The sequence below is a fragment of the Hippoglossus stenolepis genome, chromosome 9 (genome assembly GCF_022539355.2).
Source record: "Hippoglossus stenolepis isolate QCI-W04-F060 chromosome 9, HSTE1.2, whole genome shotgun sequence".
NCBI classification, from domain to species: domain Eukaryota; kingdom Metazoa; phylum Chordata; class Actinopteri; order Pleuronectiformes; family Pleuronectidae; genus Hippoglossus; species Hippoglossus stenolepis.
The window spans coordinates 23,886,459-23,905,794 of NC_061491.1; the positions used below are offsets into that span (position 1 = coordinate 23,886,459).

At 41.9% G+C, this 19,336-nt stretch overlaps 1 protein-coding gene across 1 annotated transcript in view; it reads right to left on the reverse strand.

Annotated features, from left to right (window-relative positions):
* tmem8b (transmembrane protein 8B) overlaps positions 1-19,336 on the reverse strand; it is a 37,126-nt gene that overhangs the window by 10,825 nt on the left and 6,965 nt on the right. The window contains exons 4-10 of the mRNA XM_047341089.1: positions 16,372-16,505; positions 15,645-15,913; positions 12,862-13,244; positions 5,787-5,883; positions 5,222-5,345; positions 2,156-2,298; positions 608-786 (exon numbers count right to left, since the gene is read on the reverse strand). Coding sequence (XP_047197045.1) covers positions 608-786; positions 2,156-2,298; positions 5,222-5,345; positions 5,787-5,883; positions 12,862-13,244; positions 15,645-15,913; positions 16,372-16,505 — 1,329 coding nt within the window. The remainder of the gene's footprint in view (positions 1-607; positions 787-2,155; positions 2,299-5,221; positions 5,346-5,786; positions 5,884-12,861; positions 13,245-15,644; positions 15,914-16,371; positions 16,506-19,336) is intronic.

A 19,336-nucleotide genomic window follows, 5' to 3' on the forward strand; every position in this document is an offset into this window, starting at 1 on the left:
GTGAAAACTGTCAAGGTGATTGGCATTGGTATTGTGTTCATGGCTAAATGTGATGTACCAGGAATATGCACTTGCATGTATTTGATTGGCAAATTACTGGCTCATGTTGTATAGCAGCAGAAGGTGAGACGGGTTCAACTTCCTGTGCTGTTTTGACAAACCCCCTCTGTGTTGGCAAGGTCCCTTTAACTTCCTGAGGTCTTTGTTATGCTCACAGTAAATTACTGTATTACCTCGGAGGTCACATTTTCTCCCATATCCATTGGTTTGTTTGTTTGCCAGCGAGATTATGCAAAAGTTACAAAACAGATTTCCAACCCACCATGATGTCCCACATTGGTTTGTGAACGCCATTCATGGATCTTGATGAAAACATATTTAGAGGAGTGATATCTGTGCTCAGTTTGGTGCAGCCTGATTTAATTTAAAGGGACTGTCGGGCCTTGGCAGAGGGATGAGCCATTCTCATGTGTTTTTAAAAACAGCCGCTGCAGGGGAAGCAGAAAAGCAGCTTTCCAGTTGTTTGTGCTTTCTTCACACCCAGAAATATTTTATAGGTCAGCTCTGGTGTTTGTGCAGAGACGCGCAGCAACATGCAGTCACTCACAGTGGAGAAGAACATGGTGAAGATGTAGACGGACGCCTCCAGCAGATAGTGGCTTCGGATGGCGATGGCCACGGGCGGGACGAACATCAGGTTACTGAGACAGAGCAGCAGCGTGGAGAGGAGCTGGAAACTGTAGGAGTAAGCCTCCGAGTTGTCTGTGCAGCCCCAGCCTTCCCAACCTGACACACACACACACACACACACACACACACACACACACACACACACACACACACACACACACACACACACACACACACACACTCACAAAGTCAGTACTGTATTCTGATCTAAGAAAGCAAAGATCTAACAGAGAAGATAGCTTTTGTGTTCGCAGGTTTTACAGGGTGGAAAAAATGGCGTCAAAGAGGTCTGTGTCATTCTTAATCTCTATATAAACTTTATAAACTTGAGAAAAGTCTTCTTAAATCCTTTTCGAGGGGACGAGCAAGAAACTCTACTCCACATAAATGTGTTTCTTTCAGAAGCTCAATCCCTCAGAATTTACAGAATCTCTTCAAATGGAAGAAAAAAAAAATGTTGAAAGTTTGATCAGCCCTTTGTTCTAAACAGACATTTCTCCATGAAAAACCATCAAAAACCAATACGAGTGCAGTTGTTTATGCAGCACAACAGAGGCCTGGGTGGTGTGATCTCCCTCCAACGTTACGAACCCCTGCTTTGCCACTTGATCTGGATCCTCATCAAGCGGGGGATTGGATGAGACGGTGCGAATTAAATATTCGTGAGCGCTGTCGAACGGAGGCTTTGCGGCGCGAGACGGACCGAGGGGCGAGGGCTGAATGCAAATGTGCGCCAGGAAGCAGTCACACATATGAAGTATGACAATGAATTTAACTGCAGAGAAAGCAGCTCCGATTAAAAAGGAGATCAAAGCAGGACTTAAAACAAGCCTCGGAGGACATGCTTTGTTTAGCTTCATAAGCTCATCTTTTATTAAAAAGCTGCTCGTAATTAGGAGAGTGTTTTATTGTCTTATCAGAATGGCTTATATTAGAAGATTAATACCAGGCCACTGCATGACTCATTAGACAGTGGCATCTACGATTTAATGGCGGTATTGTCAGTTCAGCTCTGGCAGATGACCTGTGCCCCCCCCACCTCGCTCCGCACCCGTTTCCCTGTCACTCTGCGTGATGTATTCTCCGACAAATTAAAGATGCTATGCAGCAGTGATGACCCAATTTCCCCACAAAAACTTTTATCTTATCTTGTATGCAAAAAAGCTCTTGACTGCTGGAAATCACTTCCAATTATTAATTCATGGTCACGCTTTTTAGCTAATTATCAATTACTGATTAATAATTAAAGCCACTGCATATTTATACAGCACATTTAAACAATTATTTCTCCACTTAAATCAAACAACTTGCTGTGTTTTGTTAGTGACGGGCTTCCACAGCTTAGTGAATGCATTTCTTCAGATAAACAGACCAGCTTATCTGAATTGACTTCATCTTCACATTGTGCAGGTGGAGGCTGGAGAAAGAACTGACACTGCAAAGCTCAAGAGTAGTGAGGTATTACCTGCTTTGCATTCACATGCAGCGTAAAGGTAGTTGTTGGTGCGCAGCAGTTTGCACTGTCCGTACGTGCCACAGTCGTTGATGCAGGGAGTCAGGTACGAGCGCATGTACACCTCGGCTGTAACATTGGTGCACGCCTCAAATCTGAAAAAGTCACAGACAGACAGAGCATTGGACGAGGAAAGTAAAAGCAGAACCGCTGGTAAATTCAGGTCCTTGTGTACCAGCGTGAAAACACACATCAACTGTTTCACCTGTTAATGGATTTCAACTGACTTCTTCTGCACTTTGTTTTGTGGATAGCAGCTTTTAGCAAAGAGACTCTCAAGGTGCTGATGTCAGTCTGTTGATTGGTTCAGCACCGTGGTTCAAAACTGAAATATCTCAACAACTACTGGATGGATTGCCATGGTACTTTGCAATTGATATTAATGCCCTAACTTTTCATCTAGCGTCATCATAAGCTTTAAATGAAAAAGTCAATTTTGCTTTATGACCAAATACTAGCAAAATGTAATGATAATCCCATAAACCTCAGCAATTCTCTGCATTTAGCGCTAATTAGCAAATGTGGCCAATTAGAAGATGCTAAACATTATACCTGCCGAACATTAGCATTCTAACCTCAACCCTTCACCGTTGTGTCGAAGTGCAGCCCATTGACTTTATATAAAAACAGACGATGTGTCTCCACTTCCTCCCATTGCACAAAAATGAAGCCAAAATATAGATAGGGTCGCTACCAACTTGTCCTCCAGTACCAAGGTACCGCCAATACGTGCCCTAAACCAATCAGGAGTCAGTCTCAACTGTCAACAAATTATTTTACATGCTCTATGTCCCATCTGCTAACATGGAGGAGGCGGCGTTTATGACCTACACTACAGCCAGGCACCAGGGGGCGATAGAGATGATTTGGCTTCACTTCACAAGCAGTCATGTCGTCCATCTTCATAGACAGTTTACATCTGTATCCCAATTCAGGGGCTGCCTCCTTCAAAGCGACACATTAGTGCGGCAAAGTGTGAGCATTTCAAAAAGCTCCGTCATATGAGGCCAACAACAGCATCCTTCCATTCCCGCACTCGCTTGTATGTTGCTGCTTACGATCTAATTGCTAATTCCGACAATCAATCACAGAGAATAAAACTCCAGGAGGTAACAAATGTGTTTCTTTGCCAGAAGCCATGTTTTTTAATCGACGCAGCTGCTTACTTTTCTATTTTTAACTTATATCAATCAGCCTCACGTCCCTCACGCCACTTTTCTCTCTAACAAGACCAGACATTAGCATGTGTAGAAATCTGACACGTACAGAAGCTACGTTAACGTTCTGCACATTTTCAAACCTCAGCAATGCTTCTCATGTGAGGATGAGTCCGTGTCTCACACCATCTGCTATTATCTGTTATTCAAATTCAATTGGAACTCCCAAGGGACCCGGGAATAGAAAAATCTGCTTAATTTCATTCTGTTCACATTTTCATGCCATTAAGGATTTGGGCTAAACAGCTCAATCTGCTGAATATATATTATAGTTATGAACTTGTGAAAAACACTGCGTTGGACAGGTTAATGGAAGCTTTTCCTCCTCCTTCTCTTTCCTGCAGTTCTCACACGGATTTTTACACAACCCAGAGAAGGAGCGAGTACTTATCGCCCTCATCTGTGAATTAAATTGTACACGAAGGTGCAGGGAACAACAGAGATTACAAGAATAAAACATGTTTTGTCAGTACAATGCATTATGGTCTCCTTTATATTTACAGATGGAAAAAACCAAAGTCTGTGTGAATGGTGGACATTCACTATTCACAGTCAGATTCAATTCACCAAATCAAAAAGATGCATGAATTCAAAATAAGCTGCTGCACAAATTTGGTGAAATTTCAACCTGCACCTCTGTGTCCTGAAAATTTAATTTCAAGACACATTTGAATTGTTTTCTTTACACTTCCTAACATGCAAATGTGATTTTAAAAACCTCCGAATCGAAACCCTGCCCTGTGTCGTATGCTCGGTGTGCAGCAGCAGGAGCACATTCACCAAGCCAGTTCCCAAATTAATTTGCTGGGTGACAGATGGGGAAGGATGTGGGAGGCTGCACCGTCTAAACGCTGAGGATGTTGTCTTCATTAGAGCGCTGAATTATTAATTTAGGTAAATAAACTAGTGATGGTTATTTGAATATGAGCTTAAAGAAATATTGAATGTCCCCTTTTGAAATTGTCCTCCTGTAATCGACAGCAAATATTGTCTCATGTAGATTGATGTGGGGCACTGGGACAAAGCCAAAGCACTAATAATGAGACTGTCAAACATTTATGAGCAGCAGTCATTCAACTGGCTTCAGTCGATTTTTACTTGAAAATCATGTTTGGGAGGATTTCTGGGTTGAACAAAGCCGTGTAATTACCCAATCGTTTCCATTTGAAAGAAATAGTTTGATAGTTTTGTGGGAAAACACTAATTTTCCACCCTGCCCCCAAGTTACGTGATCAGATCGAGAGCTCTCATCCCAAATATAAAGCCCCAGCTATCAGCTCACCTGACGGTACAAAGGTAGAAACCCCACCTGCTGGCACCTGAATAATTAACACTTTACAAACATAATTTTTCAAATAGTACTTCTCACTTTTTTACATCGCCAGACTGACTGTTTCCTCCTCTTTAATGCTCAGCTTAGTAGCTTCATAGTTGGTGTATAGTCAACTATGGTACTGACTGTTTAAAAAGATCAAGTAAGTGTATTTCTGGGTTCGTCAAAAATCATCTTCAGTTAGGTCCGTCAAGGATGTTCCTGTCCGTCTGTCTGTGTGTGTGTGTTTGTCAGCAGGATTACACAAACAGCACCTGGTGGATTTCCACGACAAGGATAGGGTGAGAAATTGGCTAAAAAAGTTCCCCATTAAATTTTGGTGCAGACCCAGACAAAGGGCTGGATACTGGACTTTTTAACAATTTTTCCCGGCAATTTGTTGCAGCTTGGTTGAATTCAAGGGGACTATTGGGCCCCTGGGTGAAGTTCTCCAGTGTAATAATACAATCGCAGCAGTGGCTGTCTTACCCGTGTTCAGTGGCACACAGAGAGCGCAGACTGAGGTACCAGGTTCCGGTCTGTGGGTAGGGAATCCTCAGCTTGGTGATGTTAGCAGAGGCGTTTACAGAGAGGAAGAACCCAGAGACCGATTCTGTAAGAAGAAAACAACAAACGAGGGTAAACCTGGGAAAACCTCACACTTTTTACAAGCCACTGACATGTTGTACTTGAAATTTTGAACTTGTTTAAATACTGAATACTTGAATATGCGTCAGTTTTTAGATGCAGGCACTGAAGTGAAGCTGCTGAAATGAACCCAGTGAAAGGACCTAAAGAGAAGCTGAAGTTCAATCACTGAAAGTAATTTAAACGTCAGCTTCGTGGAGGTGATGAATCGAGTTCTGAAAGGATTTAACACCACTGAACAAACTGAAAGATGATGGTTGAAATGTAAGGAAAACAGTCGTAACTTGAATGTAGCTTTGGGAGTTAGAACAAGTGAAGTGTAAACTTCTTGTAGGACAACAAACAGTTTATCAATTTGGGGGGGGGGGGGAACTTGTGGCTATTCTGTGAGTCAAATTGGATTTACCTGATTCACATTTCAGTGATGAGTTGCCTCGTAAGAAGAGAGGTGTCCCGTGATTCAAGCAGCCAAACACCGTGACATTAGCTCCTCTCAGCACAGTCTGCGGGAGGAAACACAAACAAACGTCATTCATCCGTCCAGCCGGCCATCAACCATCTGCTGCCATCACGCCTGCGAGCTAACACCGGCCATGATCACCTGCAGCTCTCATTTCCCCTCCGCTGTGAGACAGTAAACTTTAAAGCTAACAAATCAAGCGAAAGTGCTCTCCCTCTGTCGGCCTCAGGCACCTCAATGAAGATGCTGGCAGTTTATCTCCTTAAAGCATCAATTATACATTAACATGCTCATGCATTAAAAGAAAAAATTCGTGGAGAGGAGTAGTCAGGCGTTGAGAACTGTATGTGCTTAAACACAGCAGCTCCCTCTGCAGAGACATGAGGTGAACACAGGCCGCTGAAGTCCAATTTGGTCTTGGTGGAAGAACAACAGGGATACAAATAGCAGCGATAAATACTGGATGTGTTCATACAGTATTTATTGCTGCATCCAGTGAAATTTGACACTTTATAAGTTTTGAAATTCCTCCCAATTTATTCACAGGGCCTTTTGCCGTTTGGGAACAAAGAGTCTGTGCAGCAGAGCAGTTAAGGTCTTCGTCAACTCCTCTTCATCCTGAGAGGTTTGTATTCTTCCAGTTTTGCGCCTGTCACATATTTAATCAACACTCACACTCACTCCCTGTGAATGTTCCTGTTATATTCACACAGGGGCTGTGTGAAAAAGAAAGAGAACCTGTGGTAGCCTTCAGTTGTCATAAAAACTCAAAAGGTGTTTAGTTTGTCCAGTTTGGGCTACCGTAAAAAACATGGCGGCCTCTGTAGAGAGGACCTGCTGCTGATGTCAATATAAAGTATTTAAATATAAAGGTCCCATTCTAGGGAGAAGAAAACAACAATTAGTACAATTTAGATGAAACACACTAGTGAAAACATCACTAGGATTATTTTAAATTCAATTTCTGCCAATAGATCCATTTCACCTAAATCTTACACACTGAACCTTTAAATTTTGGGAAAATGTCCGGACTTCATCTGTGAAAACAGCTACGGCCAATTAGGAAAATCCAGTAAACCTAATCTGCATGTCTTTGGACAGTAGGAGGAAGCCGGAGAAAACCCACACAGACACCGATATAACCTTCATGCTTTTCCTCCGTGCCGCCCCAACTGCAGCTTTAACCTGAAAAACTTTGCATAATAAGATTCAGCACATGTATTCGCTGTTTGTCCAAAGGGGAACAGAAGTGGTTTGGATAACTTAAGGCAATTATTCCTTGAATAAATACGATTTCTGTCGCCCCCACAGCACATAAAGTATGTGCAGGGGGAGTTGGCAAAGTTGTTGATGCAATAACTTAAACACTTTGCCAGGTGCTGAGATTTCAAGCTTCCTAAACTCACCATCTGGCCGGTCCTCTCTTGGAGGAAAGATAATGCCCACTGGCATTTCCAGAGAGAGTGTGTCTCCCCCCTATTGTCCCCATTCTCCCCGACAGTTTGAAGATGAAGGATTAAGAAAGAAACAGTCGTGGACAGAGCAGTGAATGAGACGCACAGGGACATGCGAGGGTCGGGGGGGGGGGCCCAAATCCAGACACTGTGTATCAAGTGAATTTTATCAACATTTCTGGATGTCAATTTAAAGAGCTCAGTCAAAAAGTAGAAATGTTTTCAGCCATGACGATGTCTTTTATCTGTCCTTTCAAAGGACTTTTGATTTTGTTGGACTCTTTGTGTTTTTTTTTACTTTGTTATTTTCCTTGCGTTTGGTTTTTGGATTTGTGTCTCTGTTCTTTCTCCTTGAGTTGAGTTAAGATATGTTTTTTCTGTTCTGGCACATTTAGTGATTTCCTGTTTTACCTTGTTACTAACCCTTGTGTCTCATTTCAGTGCACTTTACTTCCTGTTTGTCTGCTTTCCCACCTCACAGGTTACGTGTCCCGCCCATAGACTGTACCCTTGATTGTGTACCTGTACCTGTGTTCTTTGCTAGTTTGTCTTGTCTGATTCTCTTTATCGTTTTCCTCGTGTACATTTTTCACGGTGCCTTTTTGCTTGAATGCTTTTTGGATACCTCCTTTCTGGATCTGCCTATCGTCAGCATTCGGGTCCTCACCTCGCTCTGGATGTAATAATGTCATCTGTTGGTCCACAGTTGTTTTTTTCAGAATTTCTATAAAAAATAATAGAGATCTTGATCAAAAAAATCTATGAGAGTGGTTCATGGTGCCGCTGATGAATTGAGGGCGACTACTGGGCCTTGGCGGAGGTATGTGCTCTGCTGAGTGCAGCTCTAGTTTCAGGATGTGTCTGATCCGTCATCTGAACCGTTCACGCTGTGTAGAAACCAGGAAACTCCTTTGTTTCCGACTCCCCCCGGACCGACCGTCTGTGTGCGGCTGAAGTTTAGATTTTGCTGACAAATTTCACTGTAATCCGTCTTTCAGCTCCATCAGCCCCCCGAGCTGGAGGCTGACCGTTCCTCAGCAGCCAACATCTTAGCTGTCCAGTTCTGTGCTTCAACGGAAAAGGGATTTCAATCACTTCCAAAAAATACCGTTGTGTCATCAAGGCTTTGCTGTTTCGTTTATGTTCAGTTCTTGTTGTGCTGGTCGTGTTTTTTTTATTTGCTCAATTTAAAATGGATGTCTGGAATTTAAATGCTAATTCTGTTCTGGCTTTTATTTATCGCTTTTACTTGTAAACCACTTTGTAACATTGCTGTGAACACTGCAACATTAATCACGTTTAATATTGTGATTTACATGCCTGATCCATTATGCAGCTGTTAGTTAATATTATGGGATGTGAGTGGCAGAGGCGTAATTCAATCAGGTGCAAACAATGCAGAGCTCAAGGTGACTGTAGTAAAGTACTGAAAAAACATCTGAGTACTTCCAGAGGATTAGTACGACATCACACACACTTCCACTGTGATCGTGAAGACGCTGCAGATGGAAACAACTTTCGTTGGATGCCAGTTTGTCTCGGTTGTGTCGCCGTCTCGCTTTTGATTTGCTGAATTTCCCCGGAGTTGTGTTGATGACATTTGCCAGACGGGACACAATGCCAACTGATGCAAGAACATGAATGAAGTTGGCAAGTGAAGTGCCCAAGATAATTAAAATAAACTCCTTGATGAGTTTTCATTTGGCTCAATAAAATATTGCACTGTTGTTGTTGTTGTTTTTTTAACTCTTATTTTTCATTATGAGCAAACACCGCTGCTGCTTAGCAACAGAAAACTTCAACATTTCTTATATTTTCTTCTCTTGGCATCAGTTCAGTATTTTCCAATCAAATTCTTTTTTTTCTCTACTACTTTTACAAACAACTTCTCATTCATGGGGCACAACAGTGACACGGGAGACAAACACACAAATTAATAAATGAGCATGAAGAGCAAAAAATAAAAGACAAGAAGAATAAAGAAATAGATTGATGGGTCATAAATAAATAAATAATAATTTGCAGCATTTATTTATTCATTTCCACATCTTTTAGAATATTTATTTCCGATTGTTTTATTTCCACATTTATACATGAAATAAGAGACGGTTGTTTACAAATGGGTCCATATAAATGTGCATATTATATATATAATTCATCTATCCAACTTTTAAGGGTTAATTCAATTCAATTAAATATTGAAGTCCCATATGTTTATCATTTATATTATTTTTACAATATTCTTATATTATTATTGGATATATTTTCTTTATATTATCTTCTCCGAGCACATCAACGTGTGCAAGTGTCAGGTCTATGAGAAGTCTAAGTCGAAGGCTTTCTCCAAACTCTGAGGATACTGAATTACTGTGAAAAATAAAGGTGTAACATACAAGAGCTTATGAAGAATTCACTGATAGTGTCTCGAGGACTAATGTACAAGTGATTGTAATTCCTTTCTCTGCATGGGTCCTGATGTAAAGAATGTCAAAAATGATGTAAAGCGAAAAAAACTGATAATCTTCCACTGGAAATAAAAGCCATATGCATTAAGTTCTCACTCCCTCACCGAGAGCGATACAAGGCAGACAAGCCGCTCCCTGAAAATGTCTCCATAAGCCCTGCAAATCAGCCACGGTCCCCCACTGGCAGCGGCTGACTGGATTCTGCGCCTGAGACAAGCAAGTGACAGATCATCACCGAGGGGGGAGAAATCTGTCCATAGAATAATATAGCATGACAGTCTCTCTGAGGAATACATCTCGTGGCTCAGACCAAAATCACAGCAACCTGGCAGCACAGCAGACTGTCGATGAGACACACGTGTTGTCGAGCGCGATATGTTGGGCTGGAAAACGGGACAAGTCGCTACTGCGAGGTTAACGCACATGCACACGTGCTCTTGACTGGACTGAATGATGACACACGTGAAAGAATGAGGAGGAAATGACGGAAAAAACAAGGTTGCCATTGGGCGACGACGTTATTGTGGCGTCAATCAATGAAAATATCAAATTAATTACTCAGTCAATAATTGTCATTTCCTTAAGAGTCAACTATTTATGTTTTTCTCTGACGTATTGGGGGAAATACGGCTGTTTGCTCGCTCACCGGGGGTTAGATGAGAGGATCGATTATCAATTTCATCTCCGTGTGTTCGGGGGCGATGAAAGATGTGTTCATCTTATCGCAAAATGTGGGAGCAGAGGGGATTCAGCATGGAAGATACATTTCAGCAACCTCAAACCTGTCGTAATGACATGTAGGACTACAATGATTATCTTTACTATCAATTAAACACATCATTTTCTTGATTAATTATTTTGTGTATAAAAAAGGCCAGTGTCAGGCTCTCAAAGCCTCTGCTGACATTATAATGAAATATCTTGTTTTGTTGTTTAAATCCATAAATAGCTTATTATCACAGAAAAAGAAGAAAATACCTTTTGGTTGTATTCCTCTGCCAACCAGGGCAGTTTCTGTTGACATCATCATTTCAAGGTCTCAGTGACCTTGATCTTTGACCTTTGAAAAACTAAATCTAATCAGTTCTTCCTTAAGTCCAAGTGAACATTTGTACCAAAGCACAGATCGGTAACCCAAACACATAATGCGTCCAGCAACTGGCTGTAGTCACCGCTGAGGCCTTTTAAGCAAAAAGGCACAAGAAGTGTTTCCATTGGGGCAGTGACGCATCAAAGCAAGAGGTTTCCCAGTTTGAATCCCAGTTTGAATCCCAGTGGAGTTTGCATGTTCTCCATTTGTCATTGTGGGTTTTCTCTCTGTACTCTGGCTTCCTCCCACAGTCCAAAGACGGGCAGATTGTGGTTCAATGGAGAATCTAAATTGAATAGTTTTTTTGTTGTTTGCCATGAACTGGCACCCCGGCCCGGGTGTACCCCCCCCTCCCACCCCATGTCAGCTTTGGCTCCAGATTCTCCTGCGAACCTCAAAGAACAAGCAGTAGATAATGGATGAATAGTAGGAATCTTAATATCTCTAATTCCATCTGCTGATTGGAAGCTGTGTAAAACCTGCTGATAGGACCTTGTGATTGTTTTGTTAAATATTAAACAGTTAAAAACCGAAGGTTGTATTCTCCTTGTAGTTGAAGTCCACCTGTTTCCTCCCATCTCCTCTTTTTGTGCAAAGCCACAGACGCTGTAGGCAGAAGATTCCCCGAACCGATATCTTTTCTGAATGCAGAGAAGTAAAACTGATTCTAATCGTACTTCCTGTGAAGACAGAGGAAATGTCAAGATATTTATTTTTGAACTGGTTTATCAAAGATATCTGTGAGGGGCTTTTTATGCTTCCTCCTTCAGTTATTTCCATGCTGACTGGCCTGCGTTTCCATTAGGAGCGAAATATCTAAAAAGTCCATCTGCCAGGCTGTAGCTCTCCAGGTCTCTGGCTCCCTGTCGGCCTCCAGAGCCGCTGCAGGTGCATTTCTAATTCCGTTAAAGGACAGCGCAATAAAGACTTATCAATTCCAGCTTGGATTATCTTTTGCATTTTGTTCACTCTCAATTAGAAACATATGTCACACTCCCAAACATTGGCGTCTGTTTCCCTGTGAACGTTTTCAGCTCCCAGAGCAAATTCTGCAAACATATGAGCATCCATATTTAGCTCCGCCAGACACTGCGAGCCCAATTATTCACCTTCTCTAAATGGAGACTTCCACTTCGCTAACTGGTGCATATTTACTTTCTTTAACTACAATCTCATCCTTCTCAATAGTGAAACATGCAGCAGGTGAAGGATGAAGGTGTCGACAGAGTAAGAGTCCAACATATTCAACCAAACGTCTTCAGGAATCCTTCAGCTGCACATTTTCTTGAATGAATCGTATTTTAATGTTATAGTCAATGACCCTAAAATCTTCAAACATTCACTCAAAGATTTATTGCTCAGTCCTGACAGAACAGATTTTAACTCAGTGGAACGATGGAACGATGGAACATGAAGGAATCCATTAAATATTGGGGCAGATTCTGGACAAAGGGGCTGATCCTTTATTTCTCTTTAACATTGTGAGATGGGGCATTTTTTGGCGGTTTTGTTTTTTAAAAGATATTTTTAGGGCATCTAGTCATTATTGATGCAGTAAGTGTGAAATGGGGAGAGAGCGGGGAAGACACGCAGCAAAGGGCCTTTAGTCAGAAGCAAATCTGCAGCCTCTGCGTCCACACTACCAGGTGAGGCAGCGAGCGCCAGGAAATGGGATATTTTTACTCATTTCCAGGGGAAAAATTTGATGCAAAAAATCAGGGATGTTTATGGGACTAAAATCTCCAAGTGTTTGCAACTTCCAGATCTAGGACATACATGTGCTTCCCTGTAGGGCCTTGGCGGAGGGATATACTCAATGAGTGCCATTAAGGTTTACAGAAATAAACCAAGATAAATCTACATACTGCCTAATTGAAGACCTGCTTTAACTCGTCAGTGGAGAACAAGCCTTTTGTGTTTGAAAATATAGTTTTGCTTTCCTTGTTTTCCTGTAATTTAAGGAAATAAACTGATAATAAGAATACTTTCTTAGGACAATCTGAGGAACTCACCACGTTGAGCTTGAGCTCCATGTTGAGGACTCCTCCACTGTCTAGAACTGGCATCAGGTTGATGGCGAACACAGCGGCCCGGTCGGGTGGGATCGATATATTTGGCCCGAAGAAGACGTAGAAATGCACGGAGAAGGTGTCCAGCTCGTTGCGCAGGGTTGGGCGAATGGGCCAGCACTTGTTGGTGTCGGCTGTGGGGGCGAGGTAAACGATGCTGTCCTCCGAGGTGTGCAGGTGACTGGCGTTCTGCAGCAGACTGGGCAGCGTCGCCACAGACAGCGTCTCAGACAGCGAGAAGCCCATCGCTACTCCGAAGGACTGCGGCATGTTCATGGAGGAGCCGGGCTGAGCTCGGTCCTTGGACAAATTGGGCTTGGAGCAATCTGTTCAGAAAAGACACACATCAAATTCCCAAAGGAAATCAATCAAACTGACAGCCGAACATTCTGGTGCATTTTCACTTGACGTGATGCAGAAGTTTTTTGTAATAATCCCCTTCGTTAAATCAAACGACCAATCACCAGCAAATCTCAAACAAACAGGAAACAACCAAGTCGGTTGTTTTACTGGCGTTATTATGCATGCTAAGCAAGTAAGTCTTTTGCAAATGTTTGAAATGATCCCCTCCGGCTGGCTTCCGTAATGTAAACAGCTAGGTTCGGCGCAGTATCATGCTTTTTAATGAGATAAAGATCCACATTAATTGCAAACACTGTGCACTCGCTCAACACAAAGAAAGTCACTGCAAAATGGTCATTGATGGCAACTGGCAAAGTACCATCAAATATCGTCAGTCCCCGCGGGGACCGGATTTTCAAAGGCTTTTGTGGCTCAGCCTTGTTTGCATAGCGATGTCTCTGAAAGGGTTTGAAGTATTTTGACATCTGCTCAGGCAACTGGAGCACTCCTAAAAATACCGAAATACTAAATACTGCATTGGCTGGAGGCAAATGTAAGTTTGGTGGAAACAAGAAAAAATCTGTGTAAAAATCTGAAAAGAACCAATTATATAGCACATGTTTATGCATGTACTGTATATGTGTGGGTGGGCGGATGGGAGAGGACGGGGGTTGTGTAATCATAGTTTTTTTTTTACTGTTCATTATCCCAAGAATTGGATTCTTTCTGGTTTCATATACAGCCCAGCACATAAACGCTCCCCACATCCACTGAGGGCAAGACACAGCAGCGAAAACACCGGATAAACAATAGTGATAAATAATAAAGTGCAGCCTAGTTTTGCCGTCCTCTGTCTCGCCAGCGAATGTGACACCTGTAAATTGGACTGAATTTGAATAAGGGCACACAATCCTGAGAGCGTTCATAACAATAATAACCGGCGACGGCGAGAAAGAGCAGGAGGAGGTGAGCGCTCCAGATGGTCTTTCCCCTGAACCTGAGGTGTTCTTCAATTTAAATCCACAAAAGGTCAAGTAAGATCTGCCTGGCAGGCAGGGGGGAGAGGCAGTGTGAATAATTAGTGTCTGTGTTGCCATGGTAACAAAGTGCACTGTACGGTGTCGAGCGGAGGGAGGGGATCGCTACATGGGAGTGGACTTCCCACAGATTTGTGAGCGATCCCTGTGGAGCGCGCATAAAAAAAATATCTCAGCTCTCCACAACCCAAAAACAGCATCCAGCACTTAAGTGTGGTAACTCAGGGCCTTTTAGCGCTCTCGTATGAATGGCCTCCGTTTGGGTTCTTTTCTTGAACAAGCCTCGTGATGGTCCACCTTTGTCTGGGCTCCGTCTCCCATCAAAACATGTGTCCAACATTCAGTCTCTGCCCCAGATGCATGGGCATCTTGGACACACTATTAAAAAAGATGTAAAAAATAACTAAATTAAACTGAACAATCAGTCATTCTCTCCAACAGTGCAATTTGAAATCCACAACCCTTCATACAAAGACTGTATTGTTGTGGATATTGGTTACTGAGATTCATTCTAATTTATGAGTTTTCAGGTTTACAGAGATCAGCCCTGGTTTTGTCCAAATTACACTTCAAGAGCAAAAGGAAGGAAAATAATGAACAGCACTGGAATCAAAGGGCTGAAAGATTGTGGAAAATGGAAATTGAGGATCACGAGAGAAAAGAGAAAATCCAACACAATCCCCCGATGAGAGTTGTAAGCAAAATGCTGCAAGTTATTTTGGGATTAAGAAGCAGAAATACCAGTGAGCTGAATTATCCTGCTTGCTTTTGAATAATCAGGGGAAAAGAAGAGAAATACAAATAAAATAAACCACATTAGTAATAATATAAAGCACTGGACACAGTCACTAACAATGAAACACCAAAAAGACACCAGAGTTTACTCTATGTAAAATATTCATGCATGCAAGCCACTGTTCAGTTAGTATTTACTGTTATTACCGATGAATGTGTAATGGTGGAATTACATCACAAATAATTGGACATATATATTGGATTTTCAGTAATATGAATAAGGTAAAAGGGCGAAGATCATGAATATGTCTCTGATTTTATGGGAAAACATTAACAGGTTAGAAATGGTGATTTTTCTTTTTCAGGATTCATGACCTGGATCGAGGCACTTTGGCTTCGGGGAGGAGTCATGTCGTCCATCTTTATGTTCAGATTATGGTTTTAACATATTGTAACATCTGGCCGTTGGCTGCAAGAATGGCTGCAGTTCAACCAAAGTTACAAAGGGTTACGGCCACACTAATACTATCTTGTAAACATTCATAATATTAAACACATATCAAGTTTATTGTTTGTCTTTCCTAATAGGAATATGAATATGAATGCTCTCACCTGTGACCTGCACCCCGATGCGGAAGTAGACGTCAGAGTTGCTCAGGTATCTCTCCACCAGGATGTAGTACCATTGTTCCCAGGCAGGATCCAGCGTGTCTAATTCACAAGGGTTCCACTCCCGGCAGTCGAGGGCACTTGAGTTATGAACCGGCGGCGCCCGGGCTCTTATCTTCAGCACCACGGGACAACTGTCGCTGCTCTTGTTCTTGGTGCTGCAGTTTACCAGCTGAACCTTCACCTTCGATATATAATTGGGGATGAATACTCTGCGGGCACCGACACACACACACACACACACACACACACACACACACACACACACACACACACACACACACACACACACACACACACACACACACACACACACACACACACACGCACAGAGAGAGAGATAAAGACAAACCATGTGTTTAAGGCAGGAATAATAACCTGTTATGTACTGCATGCTCTACACTATCCAGTTTGTTATAGAGCATGATAGATAGATGATTAACATTTTAATATAATTCACACCATTCATTTTTTATGAAGCACTCACCTTAAATAGAAAAACTGAATGTAAAGCTATAGGGAAAATAAACTATTCAAATTGCTCCGCTCACGATACTGAGGTGACTTTTCGTGGAGGGGAAGTTAATAAACTTGTACTCGCACTTGGGAGAAAATACAATTTTAACTTTTATTCTCTCCTGAAAGTTCTATGCTCAGGTCGAAGACTTACTTATAAAGTGCAGATCTGTTGTGGATGGGGATCATCTGGTCAATGAAGTATCCTGGATAGAGAACTGAAATCCCGATCAGCCTCTGGACGATGAGCTGAGGTTGGAACAGATACTGGCATTCTTCAGAGAGCCCCTGCAGAGAGAGCACAGCAGTGACATTAGCAGCTATTTAATTCCACAATATTTTTTAAATGTGGCTAAGGAGGAGACTGGATATGATTCAGACTGGCTGGAAATCCTTAATGGACTGTGTGCATATCCTGTCATGCTGCTGGATTAATATCACTCTGTCCTCCCTCAGCCTGCCACACAGTGTAACACGCACCCGCTATTTCACCCGTGTTGTTCTGAACCATTAATGCTGGATGTGCATTACTCTGGGAGATGAGCCGGGCAGACAGAATGACTTGGAGCCAGCAGGCCGTGCGTCGTTTGCACACATGATCTGCTGTAAAAATGTGTTTTGAAAAGGAGCGAGGGCCTTTTGCCCCTGATTCTAAAGGACAGGTGTGAATGCCAAATGAGGCTCTTCGTTCCCGTCAAGTGATCACGGACGCTTCCTGCTCCGGCCACAATTACTCTGGCGTGTCATTAGTCGGGGGAGCCGCTGAGGTGACCCTTTGATTTATTGCAGCCCATCACTCGGACCTGCACGCGTGTCTTGTAGAAGGAGTTTTAATTAAGGCTCAACCAGCATGAGATTTTGAAGGCCAACGTTTTTACACTGTACAAGTGCAGACATCTTCAACGGTGTTCAATTACTTTAAATACGACCATTCAAAGCATTAAAAAAAGATTTCCCCCAGAGTGAGAATCAGCCTTAACAGGATGGATCAAAAAAGGATGTTTTGCAGAAAAATAAGATATAAGATATAAGATGTGCATGTGATATGAATCAGGATGGTTGGAAAAAAACAATAATAGTCTCAGACTGAGCTCAATCAAACTGACAGAGACAACGCTGACTGGCCAATATCCAGCATTTAGTAAAAGGCTAATATACTGGAAAACCATTATGTCAAACCCTGATTTAATGATAAAACAGTAACATCTATTTAAATGATAGATAAGTATGAATAAAAAGTTAAAATGTAAATTAAATGTCTAAGGCCTGCGTTGTGAGTAATGGGATTTTCTTCCCTACCTCTATAAAGCGGCCTTTGGCACCTTGAAAGAAGATATATATAAATTATATATATGTGTATTATTATAATTATTATTATAATTATTGGTGTGTAAGTATGTTCCTAGAGCCTAAAACTAAGTAGGATCGCTGTCACTCAGACACAAGATGATTTGTCTGCCCCACACTTTCATTAATTCGCACCATCAACTGTCCAGAAGCACAAAGATGGATGGACAGGTTAACATTTCCTTCCATCCATCCATTATCTATACTGCTCATCCTTGAGGGTCACAGGGGGCTGGAGCCAATCCCAGCTGACATTGAGACAGACACAGGGCTGACGAGCAGAGACCACAACCAGTCACGCTCACGTTCTCATCTACGGCCTCCAGTTAACCCACACTGCATGTGTTTGGACTGTGGGAGGAAACTGGAGAAGCCAGACACAGACTCAGGGACTCACCACAGCTGTCAGGTTCAAACCCACAACCTTCTTACTGTGAGGCGACGGTGTTTACCACTGCATCGCCTCAGGTAAACATTTAATATCCTTCATTACTCTTATCATTTCTCATCAGTTTCCTCATTCACACTGAGCTTTGTATGAGAGTCAAGGTTCAACGCGTTTATTGTCATATATACAGTCCTGTATGATGACATTCTTTATTTTTCTTCCACTATGAATACCGTGTTTTTTAGAGTTAAAAAGATTAAATAAAATATCAAAGTAAGAAATACGTGAAAATATAAATATGTACAATAAAGCGTACATCCTATAAAATGATATGATGCAAATGGCTTCAGGTCAGGATATGATGCATCTGCTTCTGGTTTAGCAAGTGATGAAAAGAGTCTGGAAAATATGATCCGATACGATAATGTACGATACAATAGGATACTATACTGTATGGTACTCTATGATACCGTACGATAAAAAACGATATGGTAAGAAACGGTACGAAACTGAACAATACGATACAATAAGAGATATTTGAATAATCTCTGAAAGTGAAAACTGAATGTCACTTTGCACATAGGACAAATAACAAGAAAGAGACAATCATACATGTCTCAAGGCAGCAGAAGATAAGTGGAAAGCTCAGCATCAACGGTACATCAACATATTCATAAAAACCAACACTGCTCAACATGTCGATAGTTTGCGATGTTGTTGTTGGTCTTATTAAACACATCACGAGCTCCACACAGTTAGAAGAACAGTCAAAGTGCAGGAGGAGCAAACAGGAAGTACAGCTCATAATTGCTTCTTGTATTTTTGTTGCTAAATCCGTGTACACTGTGATAGATTTAGTCTTTTCACCGAGATTGTTATTGATGCAGAGTGTATTCCCCTGTGGCAAAACTTCAGCCCAACGTTTCCCCTTCTGAACAGAAAACATCAGAAAACAAGGAAACGACTTTGGACGCAGAATTTGGAAAATGTATGTTGTTCCCATCCATGCAGCGAGTCATTGGAAGCTGATCACATTTTAGCCGCAGCGGCCTCTTTTCCCTCTGTCCCACAAAGCTAAACCCACTCGTCTGTACATGAAATGGCGAAGGCAACTCTTGATGATAGTTGGTGATTGTTGTGTATTCCAGGTGCACGTTTGCCGGCCGGTGGAAAACCACAAAGGAAAGAGCACAACTGAAAAGCTTCCCAGTGACAAGTAAACTGCCTGAAATGGAAATCAGCGGGTGTTTATGCAGTCAAACAGGAGAACACGATAAGATGAAGAAAGACTCTCTGACACTGTTCTGCTTCTTTAAGCGCTGCAGCACAAACTGGAATACTAATCTCAACCAAAATTTACATCAGTTTTATTTGATTTTTTTTT